General features: G+C 37.4%; 1 protein-coding gene across 2 annotated transcripts in view; it reads right to left on the bottom strand.

The window, feature by feature from the left end:
• MRC1 (mannose receptor C-type 1) overlaps positions 1 to 21,058 on the bottom strand; it is a 107,295-nt gene that overhangs the window by 29,124 nt on the left and 57,113 nt on the right. For both annotated transcript variants that reach the window (XM_061126316.1, XM_061126314.1), the window contains exons 12-21: positions 18,740 to 18,939; positions 16,123 to 16,250; positions 15,377 to 15,464; positions 13,729 to 13,873; positions 11,277 to 11,318; positions 5,119 to 5,282; positions 3,964 to 4,031; positions 2,433 to 2,533; positions 669 to 811; positions 218 to 332 (exon numbers count right to left, since the gene is read on the bottom strand). In XM_061126316.1, coding sequence (XP_060982299.1) covers positions 218 to 332; positions 669 to 811; positions 2,433 to 2,533; positions 3,964 to 4,031; positions 5,119 to 5,282; positions 11,277 to 11,318; positions 13,729 to 13,873; positions 15,377 to 15,464; positions 16,123 to 16,250; positions 18,740 to 18,939 — 1,194 coding nt within the window. The remainder of the gene's footprint in view (positions 1 to 217; positions 333 to 668; positions 812 to 2,432; positions 2,534 to 3,963; positions 4,032 to 5,118; positions 5,283 to 11,276; positions 11,319 to 13,728; positions 13,874 to 15,376; positions 15,465 to 16,122; positions 16,251 to 18,739; positions 18,940 to 21,058) is intronic.

Raw genomic sequence — 21,058 nt, 5'->3', positions numbered from 1 at the left:
TAGATTCGTTATAAAAATGGAAAGGCAATTTACACATAAGACACTCAGCATAGTGCCTACAACTAATAAAATAGTTCTCCATAAGAGTTTGTTCTTCCTTCCTAGACTTTACTCTGGAAAACCAAAAAATCGTTTACTATAAGCAACAGTCTACCATTTTATTAGGGAAAAAATTAGATATTTATGTGCATCACTGACTATAAAACTGCCCACACACCTTGCTCTTTTTCACTGTGTATGGATGCCAGATTTCCTCCAAATCCTATGCAATCTTTTCGTGCCTCTTGCCAATTTTTTCTTTCTTCTTCAACAAATCCAAAGATTTTGAAACACTGGGATGGAAGGGGAAAAAAATCATAGGAATTACATAAAGATAATAGTATGTACTAAAGAAATGAAAATGACTCAGAACTAAACATACGTTTGCTCACAACCAATCAGAAATGGGAAAAAAAATGTTTTTTCTCCCTTGGGACAACAGGCATTTGTGCATTTGGATAATATCTTCAAGTCTACTCTCAATTCCCATAGAGAGTTTAACATGGGAGCTCTTGCCTAAAATTCTCTGAAGTGATGAGGTAAGCAAAAGTTAACTTAAAGCTGAAAGATTTGCATTGTCACTCTCCATATTGATCAGAGCCAGGACCACAACTAGATTTTCTTAGTACCTTGTGATTGTAAAAATTCCAACCTTCTTTACAACCTCCTGGGACTGACGCTGTGGTCGGGACAGCTGTGGCATTGATACTGCTGTTATGGCGCTGGCAGATGAAGGCATTTGGATATCCACAGTTAATATCATTCCAAAACCCTGACAGACAACAGAACAGTTATATTAGATTTACATGTTTACCTTTATGCCACTTTCTTCCCCCAAAACAAACAACTTTTTATTGAAGTAAAGTTGATTTACAATGTTATGTTTTGAGTATACAGCACAGTGACTCCATTTTATGTATACTATATAAAAGAATCTGAAAAAGAATATATATATTATATAAGAATTATATATAAGAATATAGATATATATATTCTTTTTCAGATTCTTTTCCATTATAGGCTATTATAAGATATTGAAATAGTTCCCTGTGCCATACAGTAGACATTTGCTGCTTATCTATTTTACATATAGTAGTTAAAAATATTTTTTAAAAATGTGTTTATATTGTATAAGGATTCTCAAAAATGGTTTCTACTACAAACATCATTTACACAAGAGACCAGAAAGATCTATGTGGATAACCTTTTGAGCTTTCACTTAAACCAGTAATAGTTCAATTTTAATCAAGAGCTTACTATGAGCAAAGACTACATTAGGTGTTGCGCAATTATTTAAATAGCCAGATTTGCTAGTAATAATAATCTAATAATACCTAAACTTTATATATATAAGCATTTGCTTAGTAGTTTAGACGTATGATCTCCTCAATTTTCTTGATGTCTGATATATCTGTTGTTATTCCCATTTTACAGATAAAAACATGGAGATAAAAAATGTTTCATAAAATGAGAAGAAGTCAGAAGACTGTCATTCATTAGCTTATTTATTTATAAGAAGAAAGGATGTAGTATCCATTCACCTTACAAATTGAACAGTTGTGTTGCTAAAATTAGAATTCTTCATTCTCTCTTCTTTTCTTATCTGATGTTAAGCATACAACTTCCTACTTTTAGCCTAGGGATGTAGCAAATGACACATCCCACCACAGGGCAGATTCTACTCAACCATTAAAAGGAATGAAATTGTGCCATTTGCAGAGACAAGGATGGATCTAGAGTTTGTCATACGGAGTGAAGTAAATCAGAAAGAGGAAAACAAATATTGTCTATTAATGCACATATGTGGAATCTAGAAAAATGGTATGGATGGACCTGCTTGCAAAGCAGAAATAGAGACACAGACATGGAGAACCAATGTATGGAAACCAAGGAGAGAAAAGTGGAGTGAGATGAATTGGGAGATTGGGATTGATATATATATACTACTGTGAGTGAAACAGATAACTAATGAGAACTTACTATATAGCACGGGGGGAGAAATGAAGGTATAATCTGTTTGTAGGATATATATTAGGTTAACCTTAAAAATGCATTCCAATATACTTTAGGTACAGACAAATACTGCTTGATTCCACTTACACGAGGTACCTAGAAGAGTCTAATTCATAGAGTCAGGAAGTACATCGGTAGGTGCCACGGGCTTGGGGTGGGGGGGATGGGGGATGGGAGTTAGTGTTTAATGGGGACAGAGTTTGTTTAGGAAGGTGGAGAATCGGGAGATGGGTGATGGTGAGAGTTTTACAGCAGTGTGAATTGCACTTAGTGCCACTGAACATTATAGTTAAATATGGTTAAGACAGTATCTTTTATATTACATAATTTTACCACAATAAAAAAAAATTTTTTTAAAAGAAGATTGTGATCTTGTCTACCTGAATTTGAATACATGGTTACACAGTTTTCATCATCATTTGCAAAATTGGGTTCACCTGTGGCCCAAGCCACATAATCCACTTTGCTTCCATCCATCCAACTGGAAAAGAAAATTCAGGTATTAGGCAAAAATCTAATTACAAGAGTTGGCTACAGCCTAGTGGTGGGAACAGGCAAGTTAAAATTAAGATGAAGACACTACAGCATCTTAAGCAAAGAGAAGAAAGGTTTCTCCAGAAATCACTAGGAACCCCAGAAAGGTAGCTGCTGCTGCTCCCGGGCATTGAGATTTCCCGTAGCAACTGGATGCCTGACTAGTCTGCCTTCTTTTCCCTCCCCAGAAGAGGTAAGTGCTTCTAGTCTTGAAGTGAGAGAAGAAATGGAGATTCCCAGTTATCCCAGAAATGGACTCGAAGTAAACATCTTCCCATAGTATTTCTTGGGCATGATTCCCACAAAACAAAACTACCCACAGAGAGACAGAGAATATAGAGTTACTCATTGGGCCCCATTCTCTGATTTTCATGTTTACTCTGGTTTCTTCTATGATAGGTGAAAGTGAAAGTTGCTCAGGCCTGTCTGACTCTTTGCAGCCCCACAGACTATACAGTCCATGAAATTCTCCAGGCCAGAACACTGGAGTGGGTAGCCTTTCCCTTCTTCAGAGGATCTTCCCAACCCAGGGATCAAACTGGGGTCTCCTGCAGTGCAGGAGGATTTTACCAACTGAGCCACAAGGGAAGCTCTCTAAGATAGGTAGGCCAATGTTTATTTTCATAAATTATAAAAATTCTGAGGCTATTAGGTGGAAAGAGAAAGGAGATCACTGAATTCAACCTTCTCTTTTGGAGGTGGTTAAAATGGATGCTTGCCCAAAGGAACAGCAAACATCCTGATCTTTAAAAATAATTTATGTGGGACTTCCCTGATGGTCCAGTGGTTAAGAATCCATCTTCCAATGCAGGGGACACAGGTTTCATCCCTGGTCAGGAACTAAGATTCCACATGCCAAGGGGCAACTAAGCCTGTGTACCACAACTAGAGAGCCCTCACGCTGTAACAAAGACCCAGAGCAGTCAAAAAATTTTTTAATTTCTAAATCTTTTTAAAAAATAATAATGAGAGTGAGTTTGGGTCTTTCTTGCCAGAAACAGCAACAGCAGTCACAATTGGTTCTGGGCACCAAAGACAGTCCCAATGGGAATAATTGTTCAAATAAATTCAATGTTCATATCTGCGTAATACATCTTCCTAATAGATGATTTACTAACAAGTGATGACCTCCGAAAACAAAGAGAGGTGACATTTTGCAAGTTTCAATCAGAGCTTGAGTTGTTTATTTGAGAACTATATTGTTGAAAATACTTAAAAGTATTTTTTAAAGTTAGTTTTTTAAAAAGATGCTCTGTAGATTGAGAGCCCAGCAGGATTTTTTTAAATGCATTTAGCAAAAAGAAAGCCTAAAAATCACTCTTTAATGTTCATCACATCACTGTCCTTAGCAACGTTGTTTTATTTTGATTTACTTACATAAATTTTTTATCCAAGCTGATCAATAAGCCAATAAAATATGCTGGCTGTACATCATTCCTGTTTACCTAGAACATGTAAGTTTACATATAGTTCAATCTGTACTTATATGATAGGCAAATTTTAAATAAAACCTACAGGTTAATGAGACAGTCTGTTAAGGACTTTTCTAAGGAGGCATTCAAGCAGAAACTCTGTTGTACATTCAATGTTTTTCAGAGAAATAAAATGGAAAAAAAAAGCACATTATGTAACAACCTGTATTTATATAGCAAATACCTTAAGACATTCTCTGTAATATCAAATACTATTAGTAATTAGATATTATTAAAGATATTCTATTAAACAAAGTAGTCATTTGGGATTATGTGTCTAAGGAAAGACTTCTCCATCCACACATACATTGGTGCAATATTAGGAAATACCTTGAAAATTTCAAATCATGGTATATCTACGAAAATGGAGATGAATCGGACTACACCCCAAAACCTTCATAATGACATGAATTCTTACTCTTTCATTACTGTCGAATTTAATTTTTCCTTCTCTCTTACCTCTTTTCTAGATAACAATAAAGATGCCATGAAGATTTTTAAAGAAAAAGAGTGAGTGAAGCATGCTTGGAAAAAAATCAATTATACTTTAACTGTTAGCTGAAATTTTGGTATAGTCAAGAAATAGTTTTATATGAATAATCAAGCTGTACTATCTATTGACCAAGAAACTAATCCAACTAAGACATAAATTAATAATCAACTAGCACTGTACACAAGGGTTCAGGACTGATACATAACAACTAGTTAAGAATGAAAATCTTTGAAAACAAAATTAGTAAAGTCAAGCCATCAAGTTTTGATTCTCCCACAGCCCAGTCAGTCCTGGGTCTAAACACTGTTTAAACACTGATTCTAGGTTCAAAAAGTCTAAACACTGTTTCTGGGTTCTATGATTCTGCACTGAATATTGCAGCAATCAAGTCATTCACTTATGTGATGGCCAACACCCTCCTCCCTTCCCCTGGGACTCATATCTTTACCCCTGACCTTAGGAGGTTCAAATTCAGCACATAATTGGAAATTGCACCATGGGGTAGCAATCACAGACATTATTGTTGCTTATCACACGTCTCTATTTCATTCTTAATCACATTCTTACATATTTCCATAGAAACTTCTTTTCACTTTCACTTCGGATAGAAACAAGATCACCAAAATGCCTCTTGCAAAATTCTCGTGCCTTGTCCATGGTCGCCTTCTCTTTGCTGAAATAATACTGGTAGTCTTTGTAAATAACCCACCCATCATCGGTAACTGGCAGATCTGAAAAATAAATGAAAAAGGTGATGAATTTTACTTAGATGAACTAAAGAATCTAGTGTGTAAGCTACACAAAAGTGAAAAGGGCAGAGTAGCCCTTCAGAGGTATCTGCAACTCTGAGAACTCAGAAAGAGCAGAACATTTATGCCAATACAGACTGAATTACCTAAACCCAAATATCTACTTTCCAACAACTCTGTAAAAACTAAGTTCCATGTACCATTATTGGGTAAGAGAACTCCCGATGTTACATTCATCAAAGAATCACAGTGCTGGAATGATTAACATACATGTACCCAGATGTTTTAGATTCAAAGAATAGAAGCCATGAGAAAGCAGTTTTATCTCAGTGTAACAAAGAGGTTTTAACAGATGTACTTTGATGCTTCAATATATAATCAGAGAACTAAGGAATTCCTATACCCAGAGAGCTTCCAAGCCTTCTTCCCAACCAAATGATTCTACGGTTCTGTGCTGTAGCAGGCTGAACAAGAGTCCAAAACATATCCAGGTCTTTTTTGTTTTTAAATTTCTTTGGCTGTACTGGGTCTTGGTTGTGGCAAACACTGAGATCTTCAGTTGTGGCAGTGTGTGTTCTAGTTCCCTAACCAAGGATCGAACCTTGGCCCTGCATTTGGAGCATGGAATCTTAGCCACTGGATCAACAGGGAAGTCCTGATACCCAGGTATTAATATCTGGAATCTATAAATGTTATACAGAAAAAAGGTACTTTGTAGATGTGATTAAGTTAAAAACTTTAGATGGGGAAATTAACCTAAATTTTCTAGGTAGGTCCGGAATGCAAATCATAAGTATCCTTATAGAGGGATACAGAGGGAGATGTGAGTACAGAAGGTGGCTTTGTGACAAATGAAGATGCTACAATGTTGGTTTTGATGATGAAGGAGTGGGCCATTAACCAACAAATGTAAGGAATGCAGCTCTAGAAGCCGGTGACAACAAGGATATAGACTCTCCCTTAGAGCTTCTAGAAGGAGCATGGTCCTGTCCATCTCTTGATTTCAGCCCAGGGAAACTGAGGTCATATTCCTGACCTCCAGAACTGTAAGAGAATAAATGCGTGTAGCCACCAAATTTGTGGTAATCTGAGCAGCTATAGGAAAGCCATATATAAGGCCCTTGGATCTGATTTGTGAACACTGAGAAATTGCATTAACATGCCTGATGCTTGTGCATGTCAGAATTTGTCTGGAGGAGAAGATGCAAGTTCTCATGAGATTCTCAGATATTAAGAATCTCTTCTATCTTTCCAGGGTAAGTATTTTTTTTCCCATTGAGAAAGCAATGAGGAAAAAAAAAAAGCTATCAATATCAGAAAAGGAAAAAAAAAAAAGCCGGGGGGAGAACAAGATGGCAGAGGAGTAGGTGGACATGGAGTACATCTCTCTCCACGGATACATCAGGAACACACCTTCAGACACAGAAGTGCATGCAGAACACCAGCTGAGAGCGGACAGGAGGACCTGAGCAGCGGAAAAGAATACATAGAACCACGCAAAACTCGATAGGAGGAAGGAACAAGGGGGAAAAACAGGAGTGTTAGTAGGACTGGACCTGCCCTCAGTGGGTCAGGGAACTGAAGCAGGGGTCCGATCCCCACATCAGGGCAACTGCCTGAGTAAGAGGAGAAACATTTAAGGCTGCGAGTGAAACAGCTGATCTGTGGCAGCGTAAATGGAATGAGAATCAAACAGTCCTGGCTGCAGCCATACATACCCTGGACAGGGATGCAGGTCCCACAGAAGGCGCAGCAGCTGGGAGCTGGAGTTTAGGGACTGTGGAGCAATCCCAAGGTGAGGGTTGCTGTTGACTGTGGAGAGATGGCGAGGGGATGTGAGGGAGGAGATTGTGGTGGGAAATGCCTGTGGAGGAAAGCCAGGTAGCCATGGAAGCAAGCATAGGGGGTGGAGCCATCACCATAGCCTCTCTCTCCCCATCTGCCAGCATCAGCAGCTGAACAATTGGCCCATCAAACGTCCGACGCACTGAACTACAGAGGGGCACCCCACCCAGGGTGCCCCTTTAAGTGCCTGGCATGCCGATCTACAGAGTAGGACCCCAGCCAGGGGAGCCCCTCTATGTTCCTGATATGCCGAACAACAGAGAAGGACCCCAGGCAAGGGACCCCTCTAAGTGCCTGAACGGGTGGAGCTACAAACAACAGGTCACTGAAGAAATCAAAAGGGAAATCAAAATATTTCTAGAAACAAATGACAATGAAAACACAACATCTCAAAACCTATGGGATGCAGCAAAAGTAGTTCTAACAGGGAAGTTTATAGCAACACAATCCTACCTCAAGAAACAAGAAAAACATTGAATAGACAACCTAACTTAACACTTAAAACAACTGGAAAATGAAGAACAAAAAAAAACAAAATTAGTAAAAGGAAAGAAATCATAAAGATCCAAGCAGAAATAAATGAAAAAGAAATGAAAGAAACAATAGTAAAGATTAATAAAACTAAAAGCTGGTTCTTAGAGAAGATAAACAAAACTGACAAACCTTTAGCCAGACTCATCAAGAAAAATAGAGAGAAGAATCAAATCAACAAAATTAGGAACAAAAAAGGAGAGGTTTATAACAGACAATGCAGAAACACAAAGGATTACAAGAGACTATTATGAATAATTATGTGGCAATAAAATGGATAACCTGGAAGAAACGGACAGATTCTTAGAAAAGTTCAATCTTCCAAGACTGAACCAAGAAGAAAGAGAAATTATGAACAACCCAGTTACAAGCACTGAAACTGAAGCTGTGATCAAAAATCTCCCAAAAAACAAAAGCCCAGGACCAGATGGCTTCACAGGAGAATTCTGTCAAACATTTAGAGAAGAGCTAATGCCTATCCTTCTAAAACTCTTTCAAAAAATTGCAGAGGAAGGAACACTTCCAAACTCATTCAATGAGGCCACCATCACCCTTACACCAAAACCAGGCAAGGACAACACAAAAAAAGAAAACTACAGGCCAATATCACTGATGAACATAGATGCAAAAATCCTCAACAAAATTTTAGCAAACAGAATTCAGCAACACATCAAAAAGCTCATATACCATGATCAAGTTGGGTTTATTCCAGGGATGCAAGGATTCTTCACAAATCAATCTATGTGATATACCATATTAATAAATTGAAAGATAAAAATCATTTGATAATCTCAATAGATACAGAAAAAGCCTTTGACAAAATTCAGCATCCATTTATGATTAAAACTTCAAAAAATGGGCAGAGAAGGAATTTACTTCAACATAGTAAAGGCCATATATGATAAGCCTACAGCAAACATTATTCTCAATGGTGAAAACCTGAAAGCATTCCCCTTAAGATCAGGAACAAGACAAGGGTGTCCACTTTCACCACATAGTTCTGGAAGTCCTAGCCACAGCAATCAGAGAAGAAAAAGAAATAAAAGGAATCCAGATCAGAAAAGAAGATGTAAAGTTCTCACTGTTTTCAAATGACATGATACTGTACATACAAAACCCTAAAGACAGTATCAGAAAATTACTAGAGTTAATCAGTGAATTTAGCAAAGTTTCAGGATACAAAATCAATACACAGAAATCACTTTCATTTCTACATACTAACAATGAAAAATCAGAAAGAGAAATTAAGGAATCAATCTTATTCACCATTACAACAAACAGAATTAAATATCTAGGAATAAGCTTACCTAAGGAGACAAAAGAACTATACACAGAAAATCATAAGACACATGAAAAAAATCAAAGATGACATAAACAGATGGAGAGATATTCCATATTCCTGGGTAGGAAGAATCAATATTGTTAGAATGACTATACTACCAAATGCAATCTACAGATTCAATGTGATCCCTATCAAATTACCAATGGCATTTTTCACAGAATCAGGACAAAAAATTTCACAATTCATATGGAAACACAGAAGACCTCAAATAGACAAAGCTATTGAGAAAGAAGAATGGAGCTGGAGGAATCAACTTTCCTGACTTCAGATTATATGACAAAGCTACAGTCATCAAGACAGTATGGTACTGGCACAGAAACAGAAATACAGACCAATGGAGCAAGATAGAAAGCCCAGAAATAAACCCATGCACCTATGGGTACCTTATATTTGACAAAGGAGGCAAGAATATACAATGGGGCATAGATAGCCTCTTCAATAAATGGTTCTGGGAAAACTGGACAGCTACATGTAAAAGAATGAAATCAGAATACTTCCTAACACCATACACAAAGATAAACTCAAAATGGATTAAAGACCTAAAAATAAGACCAGAAACTATAAAACTCCTAGATGAATACATAGGCAGAACACTATCTGACATAAATCAAAGCAAGATCCTCTATGAACTACCTCCTAGAGTAACAGAAATAAAAGCAAACGTAAACAAGTGGGACCTGATTAAACTTAAAGCTTTTGCACAGCAAAGGAAACTATAAGCAAGGTGAAAAGACAACACTCAGAATGGGAGAAAATAACGGCAAATGAAACAACTGACAGAGGATTAATTTCCAAAATATACAAGCAGCTCATGCAACTCAATGCCAGAAAAACAAACAACCCAATCAAAAAGTGGGAAAAAGACCTAAACAGACATTTTTCCACAGAAGACATACAGATGGCTAACAACACATGAAAAGATGCTCAACATCGCTCATTATCAGAGAAATGCAAATCAAAACTACAATGAGATATCACCTCACACCGGTCAGAATGGCCATCATAGAAAAGTCTACAAACAATAAATGTTGGAAAGGGTGTGGAGAAAAGGAACACTCTTGCACTTTTGATGGGAATGTAAATTGATATAGCCACTATGGAAGACAGAGATTCCTTAAAAATCTAGGAATAAAACCACCATATGACCCAGCAATTCCACTCCTAGGCATATACCCTGAGGAAACCAAGATTGAAAAAGACACATGTATCCCATTGTTCACTGCAGCACAATTTACAATAGTTAGAATATGGAAGCAACCTAGATGCCCATTGGCAGATGAGTGGATAAAGGAGTTGTGGTACATATACACAATGGAATATTACTCAGCCATAAAATGAAATGCCTTTGAGTCAGTTCTGATGAGGTGGATGAACCTAGAACCTATTATACAGAGTGAAGTAAGTCAGAAAGAGAAAGATAAATATCATATTCTGATGCATATATATGGAATCTAGAAAAATGGTACTGAAGAATTTATTTATAGGGCAGCAGTGGAGAAACAGACATAGAGAACAGACTTGTGGACATGGGGAGAGGGGAGGAGAGGGTGAGATATATGGAAAGAGTAACATGGAAACTTACATTACCATATGCAAAACAGACAGCCAGTGGGAATTTGCTGTATGGCTAAGAATCTCAAACAGGGGCTCTGTATGAACCTAAAGGGGTGGGATGGGGCGGGAGATGGGAGGGAAGTTCAAAAGGAAGGGGATGTATGTATACCTATGGCTGATTCAGGTTGAGGTTTGACAGAAAACAACAAAATTCTGTAAAGCAATTATCCTTCAATAAAAAAATAAATTAAAAAAAAAGAATAACCTGTACACCAATAGTGTATTAACGCATATATATATGGAATTTAGAAAGACGGTAATGACAATCCTATATGCGAGACAGCAAAAGAGACACAGACATAAATAACAGATGTTTGGACTCTGTGGGAGAAGGCGAGGATGGGATGATTTGAGGGAATAGCACTGAAACATGTATATTATCATACGCAAAATAGATGACCAGTCCAAGTTCAATGCATGAAACAGGGCACTCAAAGCCAGTGCTCTGGGACCACTCAGAAGGATGCGGTGGGGAGGGAGGCAGGAGGCAGGTTCAGGATGGGGAGACACATGTGCACCCGTGGCTGATTCATGTTGATGTGTGGCAAAAACCACCACAAGACTGTAGAGTAATTAGCCTCCAATTAAAATAAATTAATTAATTTTTTAAAAAGAAAGAAAAAAAAAAAAACGGAAACACCTACTGTCGTGAGGAGCTGGTGTTGGCTCAGGTTTGGGAGTTTGTCCTGGAAAACAAGAAAAAATTAGATACAAAAGGTGATTGAATTTGTGCTATTTCATATCCTCTGGTTTTATTATTTTCATGGAGTAATATAGCTAAAAGTTTAATTCTTCTTTCTCTTCCTTCCACTCTCCAATTCTACTACCATGTTGTAGGGGAGAAAAGCAAAGGGAAACAAAATTAGGAGTTAAAGAGTTCAACAAATTAGGTACAATACCACCAAAAATTGGAAGACAGTTTTCAAGCACAAGTAGCATTTTATAAAAGAAAGAAAAGAACACAAGTCTTGGAATCAGAAAACCTAGGTTCAAATCCCAGTTCAGGTTTAAATTTCTTACCTTTAATTTTCTCAACTACAAAAAGGAGTTGTCATACATGTAAAGAGATGGGATAAAATATGCAAGTTATCGGTATTTAGAAGCTGCTCAATAGATATTATTTTTACAGTAACATATCTTATAATCAACTGTGAAAGTATAAATTTTCATTATTTGAAACCATTAGATATGAGCTATATATTTATAAAATATAGTTTCTTCAAAAAAGCATATTCTTACTAAATGCACATTTTATGAAAAGTTAAATATTTTTCTTTCCAAGTAGTTAGTGATCTACCTGGACTTTGGCAGAATCTGATAAAAGGACTCAAGTTATATAGCTTTTGGTTTAATGAATTTAACATCTGTAAGAATAGAGCTACCAAAAACATACAAGGAAATTAGTCCTTGGGAGCAAAGAGACCTTTAAAGGTCTCTTTAAAGAAAAACTGGCCACTATTCATTCCTCCAAATTCCTGTGAAATGCCGGGTTGTATGAAGCACAAGGTGGAATCAAGATTGCTGGAAGAAATATCATTAACCTCAGATATGCAGATGACACCACCCTTATGGCAGAAACTGAAGAGGAACTAAACAGCCTTTTGATGAAAGTGAAAAAGGAGAATGATAAAGTTGGCTTAAAATTCAACATTCAAGAAATGAAGATCATGGCATCTGGTCCTATCACTTCATGGCAAATAGACAGGGAAACAATGGAAACTGTGCCAGACTTTATTTTCTTGGGCTCCAAAATCACTGCAGATGGTGACTGCAGTCATGAAATTAAAAGACGCTTGCTCCTTGTAAGAGAAGCTATGACCAACCTAGACAGCATATTAAAAAGCAAAGACATTACTTTGCCAACAAAGGACCATCTAGTCAAAGCTATGGTTTTTCCAGTAATCATGTATGGATGTGAGAGTTGGACCATAAAGAAAGCTGAGTGCTGAAGAATTGATGCTTTTGAACTGTGGTGTTGGAGAAGACTCTTGAGAGTCCTTGAACTGCAAGGAGAATCAACCAGTCAATCTTAAAGGAAGTCAGTCCTGAATATTCATTGGAAAGACTGATGCTGAAGCTGAAACTCCAACACTTTGGCCAACTGACGTGAAGAACTGACTCACTTGAAAAGATCCTGATGCTGGGAAAGAGTGAAGGCAAGAGAAGAAGGGAATAACAGAGGATGAGATGATTGGATGGCATCACCGACTGGATGGAAATGAGTTTGAGCAAGCAAGAGTTGGTGATGGACAGTTTTGGAAGCCTGGCGTACTGCAGTCCACGGGGTCGCAAACAGTCAGACATGACTGAGTGACTGAACTGAACTGATTCATTCCTCCATCCTGAAAACACTGTAAACACACTCATCTAAGCAAGAGTAAGGCAAACAGCAGGAGAGCAACACAGTACTTTTAACAAGAGTTGGAGCTGTAGTCAAGGTTCCCAGACAGCAGAGGGCGATGTGGTTCTATTTATCTGTTGACAAAGGAGGAAGTTAATACACATTTTGGTTCAAGGGTGGGCCTATTTATCTTAAAAGAATCTGACTTGGCTATGTGGAGCTTTGTGAGTCATTAATCATGACTGATACGTATGCATTGATCATTGTTGACCATCAACAACATGGTGGATCTTATAGCATCAGGGGCCTCAAAATGGTGCCAGCTCTTCAGATGAACATCCTTGAGAAATCAGTCTGCAGTATATTCAGACTGAGGGAGATATCACCTACTGGATGATGAATGTGGGTCAGAGGGTGAAAATCCCCCAACAGAAATCGCAGTCTCTTTACTCTGCTTACAGAGTCAAACATCTACCCACTCCCACGACTGTAGGAACTGACAGGAATAACAGCTCGTGAGAACTGTTTTGGAGGCCACGCTCTGCTCCAGGATTCTGGGCTGGCCTCTTCATCCTCTGTTCCTTTGGAAGATTTATCTGTGTTCAGCGAGTTCACTCTTATCCTGTGAAGTGATGGCCCTTGGCAGTTCCCTTATATTATTCTGCTTGTTTGGTTGCATGAATAAAGGGAAGACTTTGGAATCACAGGAGGTTAGTGTTCCAATCTGAGAAAAAGCAGAGGGCAGGTCATCCTACCTTTTCGTATCTGGCAAATCCAGTTGTTAAGATGTTCACAGTTAATGTCATTCCAGGACATACCAGGATCACCTTTTAACTCACCACAGTATTCAACATTTTGATAATTATTAGGTTCTCCATAAGCCCAATTTTCATATGACACCTATGTTAGAAACATTACATTACAACCATTAGCCAATACCAATCATCAATCCCTAGTGATTCACTTGGTAAAGAATCTGCTTGCAATGCAGGAGACCTGGGTTCGATCCCTGGGTCAGGAAGATTCCCTTGGAGAGGAAATGGCAACCCACTCCAGTACTCTTGCCTAGAGAATTCCATGGACAGAGGAGCCTGGCAGGCTACAGTCCATGGGATCACAAAGAGTAGGACACGGCTGTGCAACTAACTTTCACTTTCATCCAAACACAAAAGGAAAGATATGCTCACTTTTTTATTCTCTTTGCTTTTTTTCACAATATGTTTGCTTTGAAAACAAGCTTGATGAGAACAGCTGGGAAAGAAATAGCTCCTATTACATGGAAACTTTTGAAGTTGAATAGAGTATTTTAATTATTAAAAAATTTTCTTTATTCTTATTAAATAGAATGTATCCAGGACCACAAAAGTGGGATTTGTATACAGGAAAAACCTGGTATATAAGTTCCACTTCTCAGTATTGGGAGCTCCTAAATTTATATCTCATTCTGAAGGGATAACATTTCATTGTGATATCTGAAACTTTCTTTTATTAGAGGGGTAGGAGAAAGAAATGGAGAAGGAAATGGCAACCCACTCCATTACTGTTGCCTTTAAAATCCCATGGACGGAGGAGCCTGGTAGGCTACAGCCCATGAGGTTGCAAAGAGTCGGACACGACTGAGCAACTTCACTTCACTAGGAAAAAGAAATAAAACTAGTTCTTCTTACAAACAAAAAGGACTTCTGGATATTGCTAACAAAGCTACCAAACGTTACCAAGATGAATACTGGAAATAAGTGGAGGGCAAGGATTAGGTCCACTATGGTGTTCTCAGAGAGGAATTATAGCCTATATCATGATCTATTTCCCAGAGATCTAAATGCAAAATCCTTGTTATCAATGGAGCCATCAAATAATCCACCCTACACAAATGCTTTGAAAAGTTGCTAATGGGTGGCAAGGGGAGGTAGCACTGAAATTACACAAAATCACTCCCTGCAATGACTGCCAGCATGTGCCAGAGCCTCCCGCTTCCCCATTGCTGAGAATGGAGAAGTCTGACAAAAGTCACTGGCTGACAAAAGTCAATGGTTTCTAATAGAATATTAAAAGTTGTTTCCATATCTCCTAGTCTATAAGACATCATAAAACACAGTTTTTAAGAAGTCTAGCTACTTACATACCAATTTGGCATGAGAGAAGGAAGACATTATTTTATATAAATTAGAAGAATCAGTTTCCTAATTTTTTTCAGTCTACCATGGTCACACCTCTGGTGAACATACCTGTCCTGGGTCAGAGGCAGAATAATGACCCTAACATAGCATTTATTTTACATAGAAAAATGTCTCTAACTATCATCATAACCCATATTACCAAAAATTTTGAGTAACCCCAAAGGAAAACATCAAAATAAAGATACAATAAAAGTAAGAAAATTATCTATGAAATCAAATTACTCACAGGGGATCCATCACTCCAAGTAAAGCCCTCGGAAGGACTTCCATATGTCAGTCCCAACCAAAATAGTTCATGGTAGCTTCCACTAGCCCTGCAACATACAAGATATAAAGGTAGCTTATGGTACTATATGAACCAAGTTTGGTTACCTACGAGTCCTAATCAAATTTGAAAATGACTCCCAAAATATCAATTGGTCAGTACACAGGTGAAGGATTAAATGACTAAATATAAGTATTATGCAACAGTTGCACATTTTGGTACAACTTGTAAATATCCTGAAAACAAGCTGCTGTTTGAAATAATTGTAAAGCATTGAGATATTCATTCATTTATTTGTTTAATAAATGAATAATAAGTGTCTTATGATTTTATAGAGCAATTCATCTCGGGATTTATAGCTATAAAATTAAAGCATTTGGAAGTGAAGTGCAAGTCACTTAGTCGTGTCTGACTTTTTGCAATCCCACTGATTGTAGCTTGCCAGGCTACTCTGTCCATGGAATTCTCCAGGCCAGAATTTGGAAGTGAAACTAGGTCCAAAAGTGCCCATAGATTTGGGATACAGCATCACCAACTCAGCGGACATAAACCTGGGCACACTCTGGGAGATGACGAGGGACAGGGAAAACTGGCATGCTGCAGTCCATGGGTTTGCAGAGTCGGACACAACTTGACAACTGAATAACAACAACAAATGTGGACTCAAAGGGTCAAAGGAAGGAGTATTAAATAGAAAAGATACTTACGTTATTAACCGCCATATTGCTTGCTGTTCGTCCTTATTATTGATACTAGCTAGATCTCCACCCAGAGCTCTACAAAAATCTCGAGATTCAAACCACGTTTTCTTCTCATGTTTTCCTTTTGCAAACAGCTAAAAGTGATACAGATTCAGAATTTATTTTACACTTCACAGCTTATCAAACCAAGAGAAATAATTATCTATTTTTGACGAGATTTCATTTAGTGAAAAGCAAGACATTACAATGGCCCCAAGCAATGTAATTCTCTTGACTGAAAATCAGTTTGTGAGAGAATATTTCAGTAACAAAGTTTGGCAGATGATTTTGTTGAGAAAACCCTAAAAAATAGAATTATTTTATAGCACTGAAAATGTCGGACTGAAAGGTTTAGGTATATGGGTTAGGCATACAGCTTCTTGCATAAGATAGGATTAATTTGTTTAAGTGTCAACTATGCCATTCAGATGGAAAAGAATGAAAGAAACTTGATATAGAGAAAGCAAACATCAAAAAAAAAATTTAAGGATAATAACCTCCCTAAGATAGTGCCACAGTTTGTTATCCTGTTTAACTTAAACACTGAATAACCTGGGAGTCTTCCAGTACTTCATTGGTATGTTCTTAAAATTGTCTTATAATTTTTGCTTATGGTTGCATATTTTAACAAAGATTGGAGGTCATGGCATGACAGACACTAATTGGGCAGAGCATATAAAAAGATGGTACGTAAGCTAAATTTAATATTTATTTAGAATTTAGAGAATATGTCCTATTACCCAGAGGACTGCTGGGGGAATGGAACCCACAGGGATCCATCAGGATGTAAACAGTACAGGAGTTTACATCATTGTATCCATCAACTTTTATAACTTTCATTCATTGTTTCTCATGAGACATGGCCTGTATCACTGTAGGCTTGTAGAAAAGGAATTTGTTTCCAATAGACCTGTGTTTGTCTAGTTGTCATCAAGCAACCTGAGGCAATCTTCACCTTGACGCTACTTGAGTTATCGGGACACGTGTGCCTTGAGCAAATTTTCATTGTAGTACCTCCCAAGACCTCTGTGAGTACCTCAACTTGTGTAGATGGTGATAAAAGATTTTATTTTTGTAAATCAATTTACTGATAGCTGAAGTTTATTAAGAATTTTCACACCTTAGTATGTACAAAGATGGTCTATATATTTGCAGACAAATCCTACCCCAAGCACCTCCAAAATCATAATTCCTAGGGAAGCACACATTTGAATTTGTTAGACATCTACCCAGAAATGTCTGCTGGAACTCTTGGTTCATGTCCCAGCTCTGGAGAATTCTGCACCTTCTCTCAGAAATCCTGCAACAAATCTCCACAGCCTGCCGCTCTCCAGTGAATGGCTATGTATAGGACGAACCTGGCCTTTGTGTAATAACTCAAAAGTTTCCAGAGGCAACAATAAAATACCTGATTTGCTTTGTATTAGTTTTCAACCCATTCATAAAATCCTCTCCAGTCTTGGCCCAATACTTTCCCTTCTATGTAAATTACACTTTAAGTTGGACTGGCTAATGTGTATTAGATAGCTCATTAGTCTGTTACTGCTAGTGGTAGTTACCAAACAAATTAGCCCTTAAGTTAGAGACTAAACAACCTCATTCCAATACACATTAGCAACTGAAGTTCTTCATCAGCTTTGTCTAACTGTCTTACAAAACATGCCAGGGTCATATGCCTCAAAGGATGGAATAAAAGAGGTCCTGAGAATTGGCCATTAGAGAAAAATGTCATTAAGTGGTAGTTAAGTATTGGGTTGACCAAAAATTCGTTTGGGTTTTTCTGTAACATCTTACAGGAAAACACAAATGAATTTTTTGGCCAACCCAATACATTGCTATGTTTGGCTAAATCCAACCTTCTCTAGAAAGAATATGATTTACAAGAAAGAAAAAGACCCAAATGCTTAATTCATTGGAGTTGGGGTATGTTTTTTATTTGTTTAGGTGAACTTGATTGCATAAAGAGAACATGGGTGATCTCACATAGGAATGTACTAAGTGATTACAGGGTATCAAACTGTCATTTACGAGTCACTGAATGGCCATGTACTCCCTACTTAACAGTCCTTCATCTTCCATCAGGCATCATAATCAGGGGTTAAATAAGAACAAAGGAATATTCTCTCTAGAATCCCCATGTGGCGTGATTCCAGATTCGTTTATCAATTCACTTAGCCAAAAGCTTGAGCTCCAAGAACAGAGCCAAAACGGATGCCATAGGATAGCATGAGGTGAGGAAGGAAGTTTCATTAAGAGAAAAAGAATTGTGAGCTCAGAAAGCATGGGAAAGAAGAAAGATGCCAAGTGTATGGTGTGATAAAGGCAGAGCAGGGGAAGAAAGGCTGGTGTGACTTCTGTTTATGGTACTGGTCATGTTTGTTGGTCTGAATGAAACTGGTTCTTATCTTTCCACCCAAGGAGAGCTCTTTCAAAACAAGTGCCCAAGTCCCCTTTCAGATCAATAACATCGGAATTTCAATAGGTTCAACCCGGGCATTGCTTTTGTTTTGTTCTCATTCCTTAGATGACTCTTTAGGCTGAAACATATCCCAAATTCTTTAAGAGCTCAGCAATGGATACTTACCTTGAAGCACAAGCTTGTTTTACTGGAGGCACCCCAGTCCTCTGGACATTTGGGTTCGGGGGTGGTTGTGGGCTCTGGCGGGCGAGTGACTCCTTCTGCCCAGTGTTTGCACACAAACTTTGCCTTTTCTTCACATCTCAAGACATCCCACAAGCCCCCTGCAACCCCAGTCCTCATGGCAACACACCCGGCTTTCCGTCCTGAAGGTAACAAAGCAGAATTCACGACAGGTGACTGTGAAACCTGGCTGTGCTCAAAGAAGAGAGTTCAAACCTGAGCCTCGAGTAGTGGGGTAAAATCTACAAGGGATAAGAAAATGTAGGGGAAACACTCTGCAGCATTTCGCAATTGCTTTGTCCTATTTCTGAACCATTATTTGCCTCCTATTTGTGTGGCCTGTATCCCCAACTGAATTATCAATATAATCTCGCATGGCAAGGTTTGGCAGAAATTAAGACATAGATAGACGTAGGGAGCAAACATATGGACACAAAGGGGGGAAGGGAGAGTGGGATGTATCAGGAGATTGGTATTGATATATATACACTATTGATACTATGTATAGAATAAATAACTAATGAGAACCTGCTGATTAGCACAGGGAGATGTACTCAATGCTCTGTGGTGACCCATATGGGAAGGAAATCCAAAAGAGAGGGGATATATGCATACATATGGCTGACTCATTCTGATTTACAGCAGAAACGAATACAACAATGTAAAGCAACTTGTACTCCTATAAAAAAAATAATTAAAAGTCACCAGGAGGTAACCCAAGGCCTTCATGTGAAAGCAACTCTGAAAGAAAAAAAAAAAATTGTCAGGGTTTTGGTAACATTTTGTATTTCTAATATCTGGCAGGGTCCTCCCCGAACACAGACATAACAATACAATATTTTTAGTATGATAAAATTTATCATAATGACAAAAATAACAGGGGTTTTGTTTTACCAAGGAAGTTTTTTTTTTAATTAATTTTTATTTTATATGGGAGTATAGTTGATTTAAAATGTTGTATTAGTTTCTAGTGTACAACAAAGTGATTCAGTTATACATACACTTACATACACTCTTTTGTAGATTCTTTTTTCCATAGAGGCCATTACAGAGTATTGAGTACAGCTCCCTGTGCTATACAACAGGTCCATATTAGTTATCTATTTTATATATAGTATAAATACATATATATATTTTATATATAGTGTGTATATGTCAATCCTAATCTTCCAATTTATCCCTCCCTGCCCTTATCCCCTGGTAACCATAATTTTATTTTCTACATCTATAATTCTGTTTTGTAGATAAGTTCATTTGTGCCCTTTAAAATTTTTTATTTTATATTGGAGCATAGGTTAACAATGTTGTATTAATTTCAGGTATACAGCAAAGTGATTCATACATATACATGTATATCTTCATTTTAAGATTTTTTAATGGATAAAAAAGTATATAAAAGAAAATGTGGACTATACTAAGCTTCATAGTTTATTTCAAAATAACATTAAGATAGAACTTTAAAAACATTAGGATTTCTTACTGATAAGATGAGATAATCTTTGATTATTATACTTTTAAAGGCAGTGTATGTTTAGTTTTGGAGATCTACACTTTTCCCAAAGTATTTTCTCTATGACTGCTAATTCCCTATGACTGTGGTTTGATTTATTTTTATTCCCTAAGGATGTTCCTAGATTAATCTCTCAGTATCCTACTGCTAAATGATCAACACCAGTGAAATTAAGGCATGTTGCCTGGCGAGTAAAAATTACCACTCAAAAAAAAAAAAAAATGCACTCAGCTCTTAATATACTGCCCTGTTCTTTCAAAATAAATTTAAATCTTACTATTTTCCAGAATGTTCAATTAATTAAACTGAAATCACACTATCCAAATTACTGATCTATTTTCCTTATTGATGACTGAGGATACAAATTTTAAAAACTTCTGAAGATGTGGACTTATTAGGCCAAGCAGTTAATTTGCATACTTAAACTCCATTATTCCTTCCATAGCTTTTTAACTAGGCACAATGAAACATTTGCTCTAAGGATGCTGAATTTCCTGAGTGCAGTCATACTGAACTACATCATAGACTATGACACCAGTGCATAAAAAAAGCAAAAAAGAATTTGAGTGTCTATTTCAGAAACTTCTTATTAAAGAAGGCAAATAAAAATTTATAGGGAGAAAGGGTGACCTCCATGCAAAGAGCATGGATTTGGGAATTACAAAGATTAGTCTAAATCCATGCTTATAAATTTTCCAAGTCCCAGTTTCCACCATGACACAAGGAGGATACTGAAACTTAGCTTATGGGTT

This window comes from Dama dama, chromosome 23 (assembly GCF_033118175.1).
Source record: "Dama dama isolate Ldn47 chromosome 23, ASM3311817v1, whole genome shotgun sequence".
Taxonomy (NCBI): Eukaryota; Metazoa; Chordata; class Mammalia; order Artiodactyla; family Cervidae; genus Dama; species Dama dama.
The sequence above is the reverse complement of the archived record's forward strand: the minus strand, read 5'-3'. Positions and strand labels throughout refer to the sequence as shown.